Source organism: Crocodylus porosus, unplaced genomic scaffold (assembly GCF_001723895.1).
Source record: "Crocodylus porosus isolate Cpor-Errol unplaced genomic scaffold, CroPor_comp1, whole genome shotgun sequence".
Taxonomy (NCBI): Eukaryota; Metazoa; Chordata; order Crocodylia; family Crocodylidae; genus Crocodylus; species Crocodylus porosus.
In genome coordinates this window covers 24,270,797-24,289,159 of record NW_017728943.1, presented here as the reverse complement: position 1 = coordinate 24,289,159, position 18,363 = coordinate 24,270,797, and the positions used below count along the sequence as shown (strand labels likewise).

At 48.9% G+C, this 18,363-nt stretch overlaps 1 protein-coding gene across 1 annotated transcript in view; it reads right to left on the bottom strand.

Moving 5' to 3' along the window:
* Window positions 1-18,361, bottom strand: part of PYGB (glycogen phosphorylase B) — a gene marked incomplete at its 5' end in the record, with an annotated part of 38,206 nt that extends 19,845 nt beyond the window's left edge. The window contains 7 exons of the mRNA XM_019548551.1: window positions 1,314-1,396; window positions 2,171-2,282; window positions 6,106-6,237; window positions 8,278-8,381; window positions 9,987-10,065; window positions 14,504-14,605; window positions 18,122-18,361. Of these exons, the coding sequence (XP_019404096.1) occupies window positions 1,314-1,396; window positions 2,171-2,282; window positions 6,106-6,237; window positions 8,278-8,381; window positions 9,987-10,065; window positions 14,504-14,605; window positions 18,122-18,361 (852 nt within the window). The remainder of the gene's footprint in view (window positions 1-1,313; window positions 1,397-2,170; window positions 2,283-6,105; window positions 6,238-8,277; window positions 8,382-9,986; window positions 10,066-14,503; window positions 14,606-18,121) is intronic.
* Window positions 18,362-18,363: the final 2 nt, after the last annotated feature.

The following is an 18,363-nucleotide window of genomic DNA, read 5'->3' as shown; positions in this document are numbered from 1 at the left end:
AGACATCAGCAGGGCTGCTGCCACCAGACACTGCTGCAACCCTGCTATGGCTGTTCATTCACCATGACACAGAATCATAGATAAGTATGGCTGGAAGGGACCTCTGGTGGTCATATAGTCCAATCCCCTGCTCAAGGCAGTAGCATCTCTATCCAAACCATCCTATACAAATTCTTGTCTAACCCTTTATTAAAATTATATAAGCCAGCCCTGTTACACAACTACAAGGTATATTCCCCAAAGACACCAAAAGCACCCCAACCTGTCAGAGGCTAAGTAGGGAAACAAGAGCTCTCAGTGTCCTGCCAATTCAAGATTTGTTAAAAGGCAATCAAGAGATGCAAGAGAAGAGGGCCACAGTAAGGCAAAACCCTTCTCAGCTCTTCAACCTGTCAACTATAACGGCATCCTGGTCCCAGAGCCACACCACTACCTGCATCACAGGATTGCCAGAAATCCAGCAGCCATGAACTACAGAGCTATCACAGAGGCCAAGGCAAAGGCAGGTTTGGTGGGGAGGGGTGGTGGTGCTGGGCCCTGGTTACTTGAAAAAGAATCACTGTGACCCATGTTTCTGGACTGAGCTGGGTGATCTCAATAAGGTAAGCTTGGCAGGCTGCACAGCTGGGGTTGTTCTGGGCTGGTGGCCTGCAGGACTCTAAAGCTTTCTGGTAACAAGTCCAAGGTATTGAGGGGGAAAGACTGTCAGTAGCGGGGACTGAACTGTGGGTCGGTGGATTGTAGACACAGGTCTCCTCTGCCTGATCTAAAAGACTCTCCTCTATTAGCTGGGTCCTCAACCTGAGCAGGCTCCTCAATCTGGTTTGTGTGCCCCAGCCACCACTAGAGGGTACTACAGCCCTAGGCAGAGAAGGGTTAGCAAATGAGACCTCCATATATAGTCTTTCCATGCCGTGTGCCTGTCCAATTTCCTAAGTGACTACAACACCAGCTCCCCCAAAGCAGCCCATGGCTACCATCCCCTTCCTGGCTCCTCCAAGCACATGTGCTAGTCTGGCTTAACTAACAGACAGACTAGACAGATCAAGTTCCTGCTCCAGGGTGGGGTGACAGGAGGACAAGAGCCTGGCTCCCTCCAGAACACGTCCTTGGCTTGGTCAACACTGCCAGGTCCAGCATGGCTTCCTTCTGAGCAAGGGTTTGCTCTGAGATTGTTTCAGAAGGATTTCCCTATTATTTTGTATCCTTCACAGGAGTCCTCGAGGAAGAACCAATGGCAGGGGGTCAAATCCCTGCGCTGCTTGTACCAGCTCCAAGCAGTCAGATGAAGAGCTAGGAAAGGAGGGACTCACATTGTCATTAGGGTACAGGACTCGAGAGATGTTCTCTGCCAGGTTTCGATCCAACACAGCCTCGATGTAATCGCCCACATTGACTGCAGAAAGAAACAGTACGTAGGGCACTGCATGAGCTGCGACTGCCCTGTAAGGTATGCACAGCTTCCACAGAGTCATGTCTGACTTTGCCCCTGCCCTCTGCACAGCTGCCCAATTTTCTTCCACTCTGGAGGTCATATTACATGCAAATGACTCTAAAGTTCTCACCTCACCCAGCAACCAGAGCTGGGCATGGGCCTGAACAAAGCCTAGTAGCTGGCAGGAGGTAGGTGGGAGGAAGGGCGCAGTGGGATGTGGAAGGAGGGGAGCTAGGTGCTGTCTGGGATTGATCTATCTAAGTGGATGGGTGCTAGAGGAGAGGTGTAGGTTGAAGGCAGTCAAGAGGTAGCTTTGCTTTCTTAGGAGCACAGGGGTATGGTCTGGGGGAGTCTGGTATTAAGGCTGAGCTTGTCCCTTTCAGTCCCTGCTGGCAGGATAGAGGCAGACACATAGCTCAAAACCAGACTCAGCAGTGGCCAAGAAAGCACAGCTGCAGGAATGCAAGTAGGGCTGGGAGGTGAACAAGCCTCGCAGGAGGAGACCTATGAAGCTGGAAGCCCAGATCCACCTCTCTTCCCAAACCCTAGACCTGAGGGTGCAATTCTCATGGGGGTCAGCAAAGACTGCCCTTTCCCAGCAAAACTGACTGAATTAATATAAAGACAATATATGATTTGTACTGTACGTTACCGTATCTAGGGGACCCCAGTGCTGCTAGGAGCTGTACATAAGCACAACAAGAGACAGTCCCAAATGGCAGAGGGAGAGCTTACACTCTTGAAGGTTGAAGTCATTGGGTGCCTTGGCAGACCACAGCCTCATGGTGTTCACTGTGTTGTTCTTGTACCCTGGGACTGGGGTATCATATGGCATGGCCAGCACTACCTGCAAAAGGAAAATAGCTTACTTTGCATCAGCAACTACAAGCATCCCTGGAGCCAAAGCAGGTCAAGGAAAGGACACAAAGCCAAGAAGGAACAAGAACATGTAGATTAACAGAAAAACAGACATCATGGTTTAATAACTCCTTCAGTGTCAGAGCTAAACTGCGTGAAGGTTATATTGCAGGTATCTCTATAAACTGTGTGCGAAGGGCTAATACAGGACAAATAAAGGTTTTAAGCACTACAGAGGGGAGCAGGAAGTATTTGTAATGGGTGGCTTCAGGCACGCAAGTCAAATGGTGCTATGGGCAATTACAAGTAACCTGCTGTCTTTTTGGAAAAATGCAACAATTAACAATTAATTAATCAACCAGATCTTATTTATTTATTCAAGTTTAACAAGCATCCCATGACTGTTAAAATCTGAATCTTCCTGTAGAATATAGATCTCTCTCTGCTACTGATAGGCCCAAAACCTCAGGATATCATTCTCTGCTACTAAGGCCCTTGCTGCATGTTACATTTATGGTGTGATTGATGTGGAGCTGTACAAAGCCTCCAATCCCCTCCCCATGCCCAGTAGCTGAGTCAGAGCTGCTGGGTGCAGGGTTTTGACAATCAGCTGATGGTCAGCTCTGGTTGAACAGCCCCAGGTCTGGTTCCAGACCCAATGCGTTCTGGGGACTGAGGCCAACAACCCAGAGCTGTCTGGACTGGGGCTGACAATCAGCTGTCAGTCCCAAAAGCAGAGCTGGACACCCAGCTTTCAACTTGCTGGTGAAGAAGCATAGGTTCATGATTCCAGGCTTCCTTTGCACCGACAAATGATCCCACAGTGCCATTAAACAACTGTGTGCCAGGGGCCAAAGACTGATTCCTGCATACACCTATTTGCTGCTTGTTGGATTTAACTGGTTGAATTTGACAGGACATAAGGGAGGCAACTACATGTGTGTGAAAAAATGCAATATGCTCGTTGAGGCTGAGGCCCTTCAAAGGCACACACACTTACTTAACTGCATGTGGGTAAGGCTGGTGCTCCTGGGCTCACATTTCGTTCATAACAGTGCCAGCTAGGGCTCTACTTCCCTGTCCTTGAGCTTCCTGGATGGAGCCTATTGAGGCACAGCCCAAGGAGACTCCTGAATTCTCCTTTCCCTGGGGCAGTGGAGGTGGAAAGGAGGTAAGAATGAGAGATGGAGGCTCCCACTGCATCTGTGGGACTCGAGCCACTGGCCTAGAGCTGGAGAATCAGCTCCAACCCCAAAGTGCCCCAGACAGAAGCCCTCCTGTCTGCACTACATCTTGAATTTTATCCTGCCTGCCAATGGCAGAGGAGCTCTGACTGTTGTCCATTTCCGCATACCTTAAAACTTATCAAGCAGAAAGCATGAGACACCACGGCCGTGACACCGATGAGAGGAAGCCAAACATAGGAGGTAAGTGCTTGTGCCACTGAACAGCCAAGCTAAGGCCTTGATCCTGCCCTGCCATAAGCACATGCTTAAACTTTCCTCATATGAGCAGCCCCACTGAGACCAAGGGAGCTAGACTTTACCATATATCCAACTAAGCACCTGCCTGAATCTTTGTAGGGAGCCTTCACAGCTGGGATATGCTATCAGCTGAGTTGCATGAATCTGCCCTATGTAACAGGGCAGCAGCAGCCAGCTGTGACTTACTGGTCCTATAGCTCTGTCTATAGATCCCAGGGCCCCACTTTCCAAGCTATGGAAAGGCCCCTTGGTCCTATCCAAGACATACAGCAGGGTCTCCCAACAAATCACAAAGGGAGACCGTCCCTTGACTTTGAGAGCTTACAACTAGGTGGTTTGCAGAGATTCCCCTGCACCTTACAGAGCCAACACAAGATTGGAAACGGAACAGACAAGCTCCTCCAAGGCTGAAAGAAGCTGACCTTACCGCTCTTTCATCCCAACCCTAGTTCAACAAAGTCTGGATGATTAAAATGATACAGTACCCTGAAAAACGTCTCCATGCATATGGCAATATGTGGCTCTGGGCTCTGTTACCTGCTAACATTTCCAACTTTCATTTTCTCAGCTTGAAAGTAGAGAGTTCTTTCCTCTTGCCACATCTCACCCCACAGATTCATGCTGGGCTCTGAAAGCTTGTCTATGGCCAACAGGAAACAAGATTTGCCAGGGAAACTTTTGTCTTACTGCACTCTCTAGACCCCAAGACACATCTGTAGAACCCTTTGAGATGCCAGTGCATTTGCCCAAGTTAAGCTCCAAGATGACCTGAAGGCAGTAGGACTGCACAGGGGTAGGGGTAGGGGTAGACAATTCCAGCCCAGAGGAATGTAGCTCCTGGGGATGCCCTGGGAAATGGGAAGAAGACAGCTACTTTCTCATCTACTGTGCTCCCGCATCATAACTTACATCTGCCCATGGAATGTACCACTTGAATACAACACTCCACCAAAGTGGCATCATTTTCCATCCACTCTAGGTTTGTGTACACTCCAGGTGCAAGTTAGGGGGCAAGCACCAATACTGCCTGTTCTGAGCACTGAAGCACCATGAATCAGGTCTCCCCAGACATGAGACTGACTCACAAATCATAAGGTTCCAGTAATACTCTATCAGGGGGGCATTTTTTATTTGCTTTCTGCGTTGGGAACCTTCATCATTCATACTTCTAAGTGTTCCTCTTCCACCAGGATGGCTAAAAAAAGCCCTGCTTTACTGGAAACTTGAGATTCCCCCATCATCACCCAACCCCAGAGCTGGGGCTGTAAGGGAAATCAGTCACTAAATACCCACAACACTTGCCAGACAACCAACAGGGTTGGCCACCCTGAAAGCCCAGTTGCAGGATTGGCAATTACCACAAACATCCCTCTACCTGCCAACTGAGCATATCCAAGCTAGAAACACCCAAGACATGATGAATAGGGGAGTCCTGGATGCTGATGCATAGGAAGAAGTTTGGACCAGTGAGGGCCCTAATTTGAGAGCATGAAGACCTCCTGCCTGGCTACAGACTGTGTCCCAGACCCTGGCCTCATGCTGTCATTGCCTCATGAACCTGGCCCCACCCCTACATGCCTGCCCCACTCCTGGATGCTACTCCCCGCCTGCCGGTGGCCTCATGCCATCTGCCTGGCCAAGCATACCCAGTCCAGACTCCATGGAGAGCCTGCTTGCCCACTCCATCCAGCGCCCCTGGCAGTGCATGTGGGGTGGACAGGCTGGAGTGCCTGGGTAGTGGGGCTGGGGCTGGCACCAGTGGCAGCCAGGAGCAACCATCACTAGGGCTGCTGGGAAGCAGAGCCCAGCCACTACACCGCCCCAGCCCCACTGTGTGGCTGGGGGTGGCAGATTACTCGCATGTGCCACAACCTGGGGTATCCCCCACACCTGGGCTACATCGGGCCAAGGGACCCACCGCAAGCTGGATAAAATTCCTTAGCAGGCCGGATCTGGCCCACAGGCCATATTCTGCCCACTTCTAGCTTAGGTTCTAAGACATTAATAGCCAGAGAAAAGTTAGGAAGGTTTTCCCCATGTTGCTCCACTGTATACTGTACGCCGATGTAAGCAGGGGTGTGGGGTTTTGCACCAACCTAAGTCAGTGGAGAATCAGGCCCCTAGTAATTTAAAAACGCATGCTTCGAAGTGCCCTCTCTGGCACTTTGTTTCGATAATAAGATCACATATTTGGAGTTGTAAGTGGATTGGGTTTGGCTTGGTACAGCTGGGAAGGGACAGGGAATCGCATTTCTACTAGAAGGCCCAACCTCAAACGGGGACTGCGCAGACTGGGGTACTTCCATAAGACAGAGGAGGGCACCATACCTGAGTGTCAACCCACTTCGCACCCTCTGCGGTGTGCTCTACCCGGCCATAGAAGTGCACAGGAAGCATATATTCGGGGCGGGCTTTTTCCCAGGGGTTGCCATAGCGCAGCCAATCATCTGCTTCCTCCACCTGAAACAAACAGACAGCGCAAGCTTGAGTTTGGTACGGTCAAACGAGATCTCTCTTAGCAGAAAGATTCTTTTCACCTTGGATTTAAGAAAAAAGAAAGAAAAAATTTGTTTTAAAAAGCTGATTTTAAAAATCAACACATAAAGGTTGCTGAAAGCAGACTTCTACCCAAATCATAAAGGGCCAGAACTCAGCTAGTACAAACCAGAGAACTCCCCTGAGTTTGTGGAACTCTGCTAGTTTATACCAGTTGAGGAAACAGCCCAGCTGCCCTAATGAAAGCACCGGAGACTTCCGCATTTGGTGCGTCTAAATGGTTTCGATGTTAAATTTACACAGTTTACACTAATAATATGTCCCCATGAAAATGTAACCTTGCAAATCCTTGTAGGGAGGCAAAAGCCAATCAGTGTGTCTCCTTCCCCAGCAATAAGGAGCCTGCAATTTAGAGCCTCATTAACTCTTCTGTTGCTGGTGCTCTAGAAGAGACTCCCTTTCCCATAATGGGGCTATCTTTGCAGGGCCAATGCAAGTGCAAATGGAGGAAACAGTTCTTTTGGTCAGCAGATGCACTGATTAAAACTAAATACAAAGAGGAAACATATCTATTAAATAAAAAGGTGTCTTTTTTTTCATCTGTGCTCAATGTCACAACCAAATGTTTCTTTTAAGAACGAAGAACTTCACATGGATATTGATTTCATGACCCATTATAATCTACCTGATCCCCACTAATCTTTCAGCACTCCACAGGCGATAACAACCCTCTCAAATGGTCCTGCCCTTCCACTTACCACGCTATCCTTCCTACTCCATTCTCCTGTCTGTCAGTGACCTCTTATATCCTGTTTTCATTTTGCACAAGCTTTTGTTCTGTCTGCTATTTAGCTCTGCTGTAGCTGGGTTTTTTTCTCTCAGAGCCCTGAAGAAGGGTACGGGGGTACCCAAAAGCTTGTTTATATCTTTCCTATTAGACTAAAATTTTACAGGTCCAATAAAAGATATCACTCCAAATAATTCTTGTCTCTTGCATTTTTCTTTGAAATAATACTAAATCAATGACAATGGAGGAAAGGAGGGGACAGAACAGGAATTACGCCTGGTAGTCGTACATGAGGATTTTTCCTGAAGTTTTTAAGAACAAGTTGGACAAACACTTGTCTAAGATTGTCTGAGGTCCCTTCCAGCCCTACTTTTCTATTGTCCTTAGAGAACAACTATATGATTGTGCAAAATGAGAGAAAGCTCCCCTGACTCACAGTTAAAGGTACAGCAATGGATGCTATTGGCAGACACGTGCCAAAAATAACTTCTTCCTTTCTGTCTTAAAATTTTGTACATCTTAAAGCCATAAGGGCCATGAAGTCTCCTCATCTGACCCTGCTGCATAACAAAGGGCAGAGAGACCAGTTACTCCAGTCCCCACGCCCTGTCGGGCAGCTCAGATGTCCTCTATTATTTTATTTATTCAGCAGTAACTCTACACTGGACAGACACTTTCAACAAGGGGCCCTTTGTGTGACCTCTACTGCACAAACAGTGCTCCCACATGGTTACCATCCTCCATCAGCTGCTGAGATTATGGTTACAGGTCCAAGGGAGAAATGAACTCCATGCTGAAGGGAGAAGTGGGGATGCTACCACTGGACAAACTGCTGCCCACAGCCTCAGCTGACAATGGCCATGCAGCCCACATGACAGAATACTGGTCCTGAACGGCGGCTCTTCTTCCTCAGAGCTTTGAGAAGTGGTCATTATAACCCACCGAGAGGAAGGATGGCTTAGTGGGGAAGGGCATGGACTGGGACTCAGCAGAATACAGATTCTACACCTCCTCTGTTCATGATTTAGTGCACGAACTTGAGGCAGACACTTCACTTCTCCAGGTCCCCAATGTGTCACCCCTGACCCAGGTGGATTCTGAGCTCTTTGAGATGCCAGGGCCCTTACTCTGGCTCAGGTCTTGAGGTGCCATTGGACTACAGTTAATTACTGCCTCCTGCAATGTCAAGCAGCAAATTTCAAACTGATGTCACATACCTGCCAGCCGTCGACAATCTTCTGATTAAAAATGCCAAACTCATAGCGGATCCCATAGCCATAAGCTGCCAGCCCTAGCGTTGCCATGGAGTCCAGGAAGCAGGCTGAAAGGGCAAAGCAAAAGCATACTTTGAGGAACGGGCAAGACTGGTGCGTGGAAACTCCATTCAGATGCCTGGGTCCAAACATGTTTCCCAGCCCAGCACATGCAATTTTGGGGCGTGGTGGGGGGCAGAGCGGGATGCAACCAGGGAGACAACGACCTGGAAATGGCTTAACATCCCAATCTGTTTCAGGCTGGACTAAACTGGACTGCAAACTGCTTGTGACAAGGCAGCACCTTCCTCAAGCTGAAGCTTCCCTCCCCCATGCTGAGGAGGGAAGAAAGTGCCACTCCACAGGAGAGGGGCAGAATCTGACTCTGCCTGGGTTAAATTTGTGAGGGTACGGATGTACAGAGAAGCTGTTTTTCCCAGGAGCGGTGAAGGTGAAGGGGAGACAGAAGCGGTGCATTCGTTCTGAGAACAGGCAGAGCAAACAGGTGGATTAGCAGGGAGCTGTGTCAGAGGCACTCATTCTGGCCTGCCAGGCCCGCTGTGCCACCATATCATCACAGATGTTCTAAACACCTCCAGACCTGCAAAGAGCAGATACCCCCTTCTGGGTCCAGTTAATGCACCTGTTTAGGAAGGTGTGGTGGGCAGGATGACTTGGTCTGTGGGGAAGCAATGCTGCTGCACTAACGAGCCATTGGCTGTATGGGAATATTGAGGAATTGCCTGTTTCAGAACCAATAATCCAAATCTTGGACAAGAGCTCCATTCTATGGACACTTTGGGGACAGAGCCCTGAAATTTGGGATGGCCCAGGAAAACTCAGGAGGGTTGATCACTGACTACACAGTACTGTTTCTTTGGGCCTTCACCTCTTGGCAGGTCACACCAAGCACCAGCTTCCCCGCCTCTGTATCTCCCCCCAAGGAGGAGGATAAGGTCTGTCTTTATCTGAACCCCCTTTCTCCCTCCAGTGGACAATGCAAAGTCACAGGGAACCGGAAGCTAGTCCCTGAAGGGAGCAGGTGGGTGTGGTTCATGGTCCTGGGGACTGCAGGGACATGGGCCTAAGTCAGGGGTTAACCAGAAGGTTGGTGCACTTCTCCAGCCAGCTAGTGGCACATGGGGGTGGGCTGGGACACAGACATCTCATAACCATGTTTAATAAAGCTGGGCTGTGCCAAGTTGAAAATAGAGCAGACCCACGGAACAACTGACTAAATGCTGCCTACATTTATATAAACCAGCAGGCAGCTTCTGATGCAGTGGAGAAGGATGGGAAAGAGGCAAGTAGAAGGGACATGGAGGAATTGTGAAATAGCTTTACAGGACTAGTTAAACATAAGCACAGCTCCATGTGTATTAGCTACAGGCTCTGTAAAGATGGGGCAGGCAGCAGCCCTCCAGAGAGGGAGACACAGACAGGTGCTTTACCCAAGGCTCACAGCTTGCACGGCCTCACCTGGCCACATGCGTAAGGGTGTTCAGGATGGATGGCAGGGGCACATCCAGCATGCCTGCAGTGGGGAGCCCCCTTGGAAGGAAGGAGGGTGTAGCACAATGCTGCTATTCAGGCAGGCCTCTGAAAGCCCATGCAGAGAGGAAATCCCTAGGACGACAATGACCAGACCTTGTCCCCTGGCTGTTGAAAATTACCTGCCAGGCGCCCCAGCCCTCCGTTGCCCAGCCCAGCATCCTCTTCAATTTCTTCCAGCTCTTCCAGGTCCAGGCCTAGCTATTGACAAAACAGTGGCAGTAGAAAGCACAGCATGAGCACAGCACCTTGGGAAACACTTGTTCCAGTTCCCCAAAGAGGAGAAAGAAAAGTGAATGCAGGGCTCTCTCTGTCCCTGGCATCTAAATTAAGTCTGAAAAGGATCCAACCCAACTTCAGCTGTGGCCTTTTATGGATCCCCAGGTTTCCTTAGATACATCAAATAAACACTCCTTCCCTGGCAATCTTTGAAGCTACAAAGCCCTTTCATTTAAATTTTGAACCAGGGAAAGGATGGCTATCAGCCAACTGGAGGACAAGGATGTGGATAATCACTGCATGCTAATTTGCATCATTTCTTCACGGCACTTCCCCATTTGCAGGATGAAGAACTGCCTCTTGCTTAGACAGGCTCAAAATATGCTTAGTTTAGAACATGGCTATGGCCAAATTCACACGTTCCCCTTGCATGATCCTAAAATGCCATTCCGTAGTAAGCAGAGCTCTGAGTTTAGAACCAGGCTCAGATGGTCCCAGCCACCTTTGTGTGAAACCCCACTATAAAGATAGCTCCCATTCTCTTCTGACCCTCTCCCAAAAACTTCCCCTTCACCCATCCTCCAGGTATAAATATTGCCCTCCTCAAGGCTTCTGCACAGCTGTTCAGGAAGGCTGGGCCTCTTCCATCCCACCACCAGCACTATTTCCTTAGACAGCTTTCTCACCAAAAAATAAATAAAAGGCCGTGGGGGCCAGAAAGTCGTCAAAATTATATTTTCTGTGGAAAAAGCTGCATTAGCAATACTGAAAAAACTGCAACAAAATGCTTCATCCCAAACTTACATTAAGGTCAGCCTCTGCTACAGTGGAACAAATGCTCTGCGCTGTAAAAACAGTCCAAGTGGAGAAAATAGCCTGAAAAAGCGAGCAGGAGCACAAGTAGCCCAGAACTACAGGTTCAGTGAGGCACCCTGGCCACCTGTGGGGGGCACTGAGCTTTATACCTGACATGGCCTTTTTGGGCTTAACCAGTAGAGGAACTTGGGGTGGACAAGCAGGTTACTAGCCCCAGGCACAGCCCCCAGTCCATGCCCCAGCAAGAGAAGCAACCACAGTGTTTCTCTTGCAGCAGCAGCTGGGGGCACAGACATTGCACTGCTGCTGTAGGAGCAACAGCTAGGGTGGGCAGACCCTAGGGTTTGCAGGGTGCAGGGTTTGCCCAGGGTGCAGCCTCTGCCCGTTAGGCCTCTGGGGTCAACTTCCAAGCTCTGGCTGAGCTGTATGTGAGCAAAGCTCAGGGAGAGAGAGGAGACTGACAACCTGTGAGGCTAGGTCTTGGCAAATGTGACCCTCCCTGCCTCCACCTTGTAACAGGCGCCATTTAGGCAGAGCCCCCAGGGATGTCTATGAAGTCAGACATTAGCCAGCAATGATCTCATCCTGCATCAGTTTATTACCACTTTGGCCCCTCTCCCCACTTTGCAGTGTAAGCCTATTAGGTGACTGTGGGCCAGGAGGTTGGGGCACCGCAGTTGGATCCTGCACGGGCTATTCTTCCATCACAAAAGCTGTAGTCAGCACCAACCACAGAACCAAAAACACCCTCAAGTCTCACCCACCACTTGAATCTTTAACGAGGCTCAGGATCCATTGCTTTTTCAAACAATCACAACAGCTTCAAGGACAGAATAACAAGGTGCCTCTGCCAAAGTTACTGGCTTTTTCATTAGTCACTTTCAGGAGAGCAATAACATTAGGCAAAATGATGTGGGAAGATTAGATGGAAGTGTCAGTGCTATAAAACTAACTGGCTTAGCAGGAACATTTCTTTTAGTTACAGACTGCAACCTGAGCACAGAAGGCAGGGGAAGAATGTTAAGTGAGGGGGAGGAGAGAGCAGATAAGACCTAGGTCCAATGCATGTTTCATTTCTGCTCTTCCTCCATTTGTCTGTAAACAATCTAGGGCAGGCTCCTGCCTTTTTCCCTCGTCTGAGAAACTCCACACGTGTCCATGGGTATTTGAACCCAACATGGATGGTTCACCTGGGACTGTATTTTTCTGTTGGGCCTTGCCCTTTGACACACCTCTCTCCTTTTCCCTCTCTAAAGAAGCTCTGGATAAGTGGTGCAAACCCTCTGGGGCAAGTGAGTAGAGTCAAAAAACAGGGGAAAGGTCCCAAGAGGTCGTTCTTCTAACTGGGAACAGGTCTGCTATACGAGTACTTGGTGGGCCGGCAGCAGCCAACAGAGCCCCAGTCGTTGTGACTCAGCATCCTGTCCCAGTCACTTCCCTCCTCTCCCCCACTCGCCACACTTTCACCCCAGATTGCACACACCTTGTATCAGGCAGCAGTAGGTGCCAAGCCAATCCACCCCAACACCCACTGCAGTCAACAGGGGCTGGAAAGCTTCAGCCTGCCTCTCCTCTAACTTGCACTGGTGTAAGCTGGGGTAAATGTATTGTGCTCCAGAGTTACACTGGAGTAAGAAGGAGGAGACTCAGCACCTTTTTATCTGTGGCTTCATAGCTACAAAAGCAAGTGTTTATTACAGCCAAGTGGCTTTGCTCAGACAGACACAAATAGGGCTCTTCAGAGTGATATCAGCTACAGCATAGACCCTACAGCTACAGACAGGGTTTTAGAATAGAAATGCAGGATTTATATTGTCCTAGCACAGCACTGAAGACATAGAAGGCTGTTCAATGGGAATGGCTTCGGGTGAGCTGCCCCTTTAACAGGGCTGGGGCTCAGCTCCCCAGTGTGGGTGAAATCACCTCCCCAGGGGAAGAGAATGAAGCCAGGGGTCCTGGGATGGGAGCAGGCTACACTGAAGCAGGGGGCTGAGGTTCAAAGGGAAGTCTGAGATCCCACGCAGGGACCCCTAAAAGGAGGAAACCAGGGCAGGCTGCAAGGAAGCCCTTCTATGGGGAGCTCTTTGAAGCTCCTGCTTTCTCTAAGTTGGGCAAAAACAATTGAGAGACTTGAAGGGGAAACCAGACTGGAGGTTTCTAGCAGAGATACACCCCACAGGCCAGGTTAATAAGTCACTACGAACTAAATTAATGGCTCTGGAGAGGTATAAGACCTTCAGCTTGAAACAATTAAGGTTATCAGAGGTCTCCCAGGGCAATTTACTACCAGAGATTATAGCTACGACAAGCAAGTACGTGACACGTCCTACTGCTGATAGCTGAGGCAGGCGGCTGTCAGCTAGCAGGAAGTGCCTCTGAAGTGGCCTGAAATAGCTCTTCTCTGCATGAAAACGTTTCTGCCCTGGAATCCAACCTGCTAGACTCTGGCAGGGCCAGAAATGAGAGTCATTCCCCACTAATAGTAGACAGTGCTAATCAGCACTTTAAAAAATGACAAATATCCATCCCAAGATGCTTTCAAGAATCCTGGTTTTCAGTGGCAGGTACTCAGCAGTCTCTGAAATACTAGGCCATGACTTCTTAGGAGAAGGTCCCAAAAGTTATACCTCTGTCACTCAAGTCAATGCTCTGTTCTGGCAAGAACTTGCTCACATGTAAAACTTTTCCTTGCATGCAATTCACATGACATAGGTTAATATTTTCCCACTTTGAATCTTTCTTAATAAAACTTTTCATCAGAAAAATCAAATTTGGACCAACTTCACTCTACTCCCCCAAGATACTTCTGAAGAGCTGAATCAAAAGCTCTTCAGTTTTTGTGACTAGCCATGGAGTTTGTCACAATACTTCACTTTCAATGTCATTTTGGAAAGAAAAAGTATTTTAATTAACATTTCAGTTTCTCTTTTGTCTTTGGGACTAAACCAAAGGACCTTAACTTAAGATGAGTTTAAGTGCATCACCTGCTCAGGTCCAGAGATCAGCATCTTGCAGGACCAAGCTCCCAATTGTATAAAAGGGCCCTCTCTGCTCCCCCCCCCCACTTCTTGCCTGGGGAAAATTTTGTCAAAAATGAAAAAAAGATACACTTTTTATTGAATTATCTCCAGAAAAATTTAATTCCTTCCCCACCTAAATTTGAAACTGTATCTATGTTAAACCAAATCCCCAAATGTTTCTATTCAGAAATTATGCTGTGGTGCCCCAGGGGAAGGGTAATCTGCAGGCTTCATGCTCTTATCCACCTCATTAGGACAGGCTCCCTGGCTAAATCTTACCTCCCACGATGATGTGCCACAACTGTATCATGGGAATCTGTTGTCACGGCACAAGACAGAAGATACTGTCAGGATGGGGAGCCTAGCCAGAACAGGAGAATGAGGACAGGAGATGTCTGAACTACCACTTTCACAGGGCAATATCCTTATTTCCAGACATTTATATTTGTGGCAGTGGGGGGAAGGGAAGGAGGATGGAGAGAAATTAAACTTTTTTTTTCCCCACAGAAAGCAAATACATTTGTCATTGTCATCCCCCACTCCTGCTGCCTTCAATGCCAGTTTTAAGCCACCCCTGTATTCACCTGGTAAATGGCTTCATCACAGGCATTCTGCAGTCCCAGGTTCACCATTGTATTCTGCAATGTGCGGCCCATGTAGAACTCCAGAGACAGGTAATAAATCCTCTGGCAGAACAGAACAAAAACAAGGGAAATTGGTTTTACTTTTGGTGCAGTGACTTCCTAACACAAACAGGCAAATACAGAGGCTAATATAGAATACAGAGGGGGGCACAACATGTATTTGGTAAAGAACAACGAAAGGTACCACACAACCCAAGCCTGTAAAACCTCTGTATTTTGCTCATAATCATGTTACAAACAGCTCACAGGTGTGTAATATTCCTTCTGTGCTTTTGCTCCTCCATAGTTATTCTGCCTTTGAGCCAGGCACTCTTTGCAAGGTGGATTTGGCAGTGCCCAGGGAGGGGTGCAGGCCCCAGAAGCAAGAAAACTGCTGTCCTTCAAATCTCAGCACTAGGATTCATTTAATCTCTGCCCCTGTATCCAGCTGCAAGCAGGTGGCAGCACTGACTGGAAACCCTCCCCTCTAGTTAGCAGGTAGTGAACCTGCTGGGGACTGTGGACCGACTGGGCTCTGCTGAAATCTTGATGATCTACCAAGGTGCCTTCTGACCCTAAACATCTACAAAGTCTATGAAACGGGCTCATTGTTCCAGCCCCACAGATAAAAGGTAGGAATGTCTTTTTGAAGCCCTATCACACAACACAGCCCCCTTCTACCTGAGGGCCAACCAAATGGCTTGAAAGCAATTTCATGTGGACTTTAAGTGTTCATTTCCTTGTTAATAAAGGGGTGGAGTGTTAACTGTGGAGTGTTTAACTGTGATGGTACATGGACTGTGTAAGGGGCAAGAATATTTTTATATTTTTTCCTGGACCAACTGTATACTGGGGCGGGGGGGTGGTTGAGACAAATTTTCAGGCCTAAGAAAGGGCACTTGATGCCCGACACCTTGTGCAACAGCTCTCCCAACAACATAGTTGGTCCAACGAAAGATATCACAAAAATCCTTGCCTCTCCTTAATGAAGCCATTGCCCTGTAAATCAGGGCATGAGCACTGCCCTCCAAAGAGCAGCTGGAAGAAAAAAAAAAACAACTCTGAGCACCAAGGATGTGCTACTGAGTAGCTTGCTTTGCCTTGAGAACAGCCTCTGACGTACACATCTCAGCAGTCCTGCATGCAAATCTCTAATTGCGTCTCCGCAAATGGCATGAGACTTGGCTTTTTTCTTGGGGGCTAGCATTTCAAACTTTGTTCTTCCAGGTTTCCATAATGCTTCATACCTTGATCTCACTAAGCATGATGGTGATTTTCAAACCTTTCTTCAGACATCCTCCCTGTACATCTCCTGAGGGACCTTGTCCATCTTTGCTGTGGGAGCACACCGAGGGTCTTCTACAGCCCTGCATGTTACAAGTTCCTCCCAACACGTTACTTTTAATCACACGGAAGGCTACCACTCTTCTGCTGGGTATCTCAGTCTTTGACAGTAGACTCTTAGAGCCTGCTGCTTTTTGTGAGCCAGTTTAAGGCCACTACTCTCAAAGTTGCACACACGCTTAAGTGCTGACCCAAAGAAGGATGTTTTCCACCACAGCACCTCCCACCATGTCTGAGAACAACTTGTACCATGTTTTGTTCGTCAGCGAGTCTCCTGTGAGGAACTCCAGCCAGCCAGCAGCATGGCTCCATGCATCCTTTTGCCAAAAGGCAGCCCCTGGACAATCTGTCCGATAACTTGTGTTCCCAGTTAATTAAAGAAACACTCTTATCCAGGATGCCTAACAACATATTTATACACTCAACCATTCTGTAATGTTGTTTAGTCAAGATGTGCTGCACTGCATTTTTACTGTATTCACTGCCCTGGGTCTGGTCTCACTCATATCAATGGGATGACTTTACTGGTGATTTTTTCTGGGCTTTGGATTGGGCCTGTGGATCCATGTTATCCACTAGTGATCTTCTAGTGCTATGGTGCCACTTCTTGAAGAGCAAGAGAGACATGAGACCACCCACGATGGGATTTTAGAAATGAAAGGGAAGCGCAGAGGCTCGCTCTCTCCACATAAGGGCATAAGTTTCCATAGCCACTTCAGCAGCAAGGGATGCTGCGCCTGTCCCCACAAGAGATGAGGCTGGCATCTTTCGCTGGAGGCTGGCATTTCTCTTTCTTCTTCCAGGCTCCTGTGATGCTTCATGCCTTTGTCTTACTAGTCTGTGAGTGACATGACTGATTTTCAAAAGACATCCTCCCTTGTACTCCTGAGGGGCCTGGTCCATCCTTGTTGTGGAAGCACATTAAGGGATGGGATGTTTCCTTTTGGAATTAGTAAGAGAAGAGGTCATTTAAAGCTGAAAATCCAAAATGCCCTGTCAGGCCCTTAGGCCAAAAATACTGATTGTGGGGAAATAAAATTCTCTGCATTTTCTCATTTCTGCACTATAGCAATTCTGAGTTACATGTAGATGAGGAGTTCATTTCCTACCCACAGCCTTAAATTACATTTTTCCCAGGCCTGTTATTTTAAAAAAAAAAAGAAATAGCAAGCGATGTTTCCCTTTACCAGAGCATCACAATCCTTTAGAAGCTGGCAACCTACTAAGCTGCTGAGGTTCCAGGGTCTGCATCATGCAGGAGGTCAGGACCAGAAGATTGTAATACCTTAAAAATCACTGACTTGGGTATCTTTCACACTGGACAAAGCCTGGGAAGACACAGAGGGCACTACCTCATGCTGCCCAGAGCACGGATTTGCCTGCTCCTTATCAGCAATTCCCCCACAATGCATCGCTGAGGTCTAACTTTCCTGCATGTCACAGTGCTGCTTCTCAACACAACTGATGTAATCATGTAACCTCCTCTTAAAAAAAAAAAAACACAAAAAAACCCCTGCCCAGAGGCTGCCTCATTTCAAGTAATGTATTTAAGCATGGCATCTTCTATTTGCCATGAAGCCTGGGAGCTGGGTATCCTTTGCAAGGACAATCGGTCATGCAAACATGCCTGGCTACTCGCACAGCCATTAAGATGGATGAAGCGTGGGGCAAGATACCAACTCCTAGCCAGCTCTCCCAACAAACAATACATCCTGGTGCCTGCAGGAGGGCTGACTTTTGGGACCCTGCAGATCTCCATCCACCCCACTGCCCACCTGCAGGACTGGGCCCGTGATAACTAAATAACTGAGGATCACCACCCTGCCTCTGTCCTTGTGCAAGGTCAGCTGCCCAGCACCAGGGGCTCCTGGATACTAGGGGAGGGTAGATGGTCACTGCACACAATAGTGGCTCTGCAGTGCTGTATCTGGGAGGCGAGGCTTTGTCTGCCAGGATTAGTCACCTGCTAGCTTACCGCCCTGCTGGAAGCCGTGGAGAAAACCCATTTTAGGAGCAGAGCAGCGAGGCGCGCTGTGCTGCATATCCTGCAGCTTGCTTCCACTGGCAATCCCCCCCCCCGGAGCAGTGTTTTGCTGGGCAGGGCCCAAATCTGAGCCTGCGAAGGTGCGCGAGTGGCCGTGTGAGCGTGCCTGCAGCTTGTGAGCATGTGTGCAGCTGGGTGTGCGTGGGTGGGCGCTGGTGCGGGGAGCCCTGAGCACGTGTCGGCGGCGGTACCTTGGGGTCGCGCTCGTAGTAGCACTGCTGCGTGCGGATCCAGCGGCCCACCAGGTGGTCGCGCACGGCGTGGGCCAGGGCGAAGAAGTAGTCGCGCGGGGTGGCCACGTTGCGGTCCTTGACCAGCGTGAAGTGCAGGTGCCGGTTGAAGCTCTTGCGCAGCTCGGACACGTCGCCCAGCCCCGCCAGGCCGCGCACGCTGATCTGCCGCCGCTTCTCGCTGTCGCTCCACGGCGCCGCCA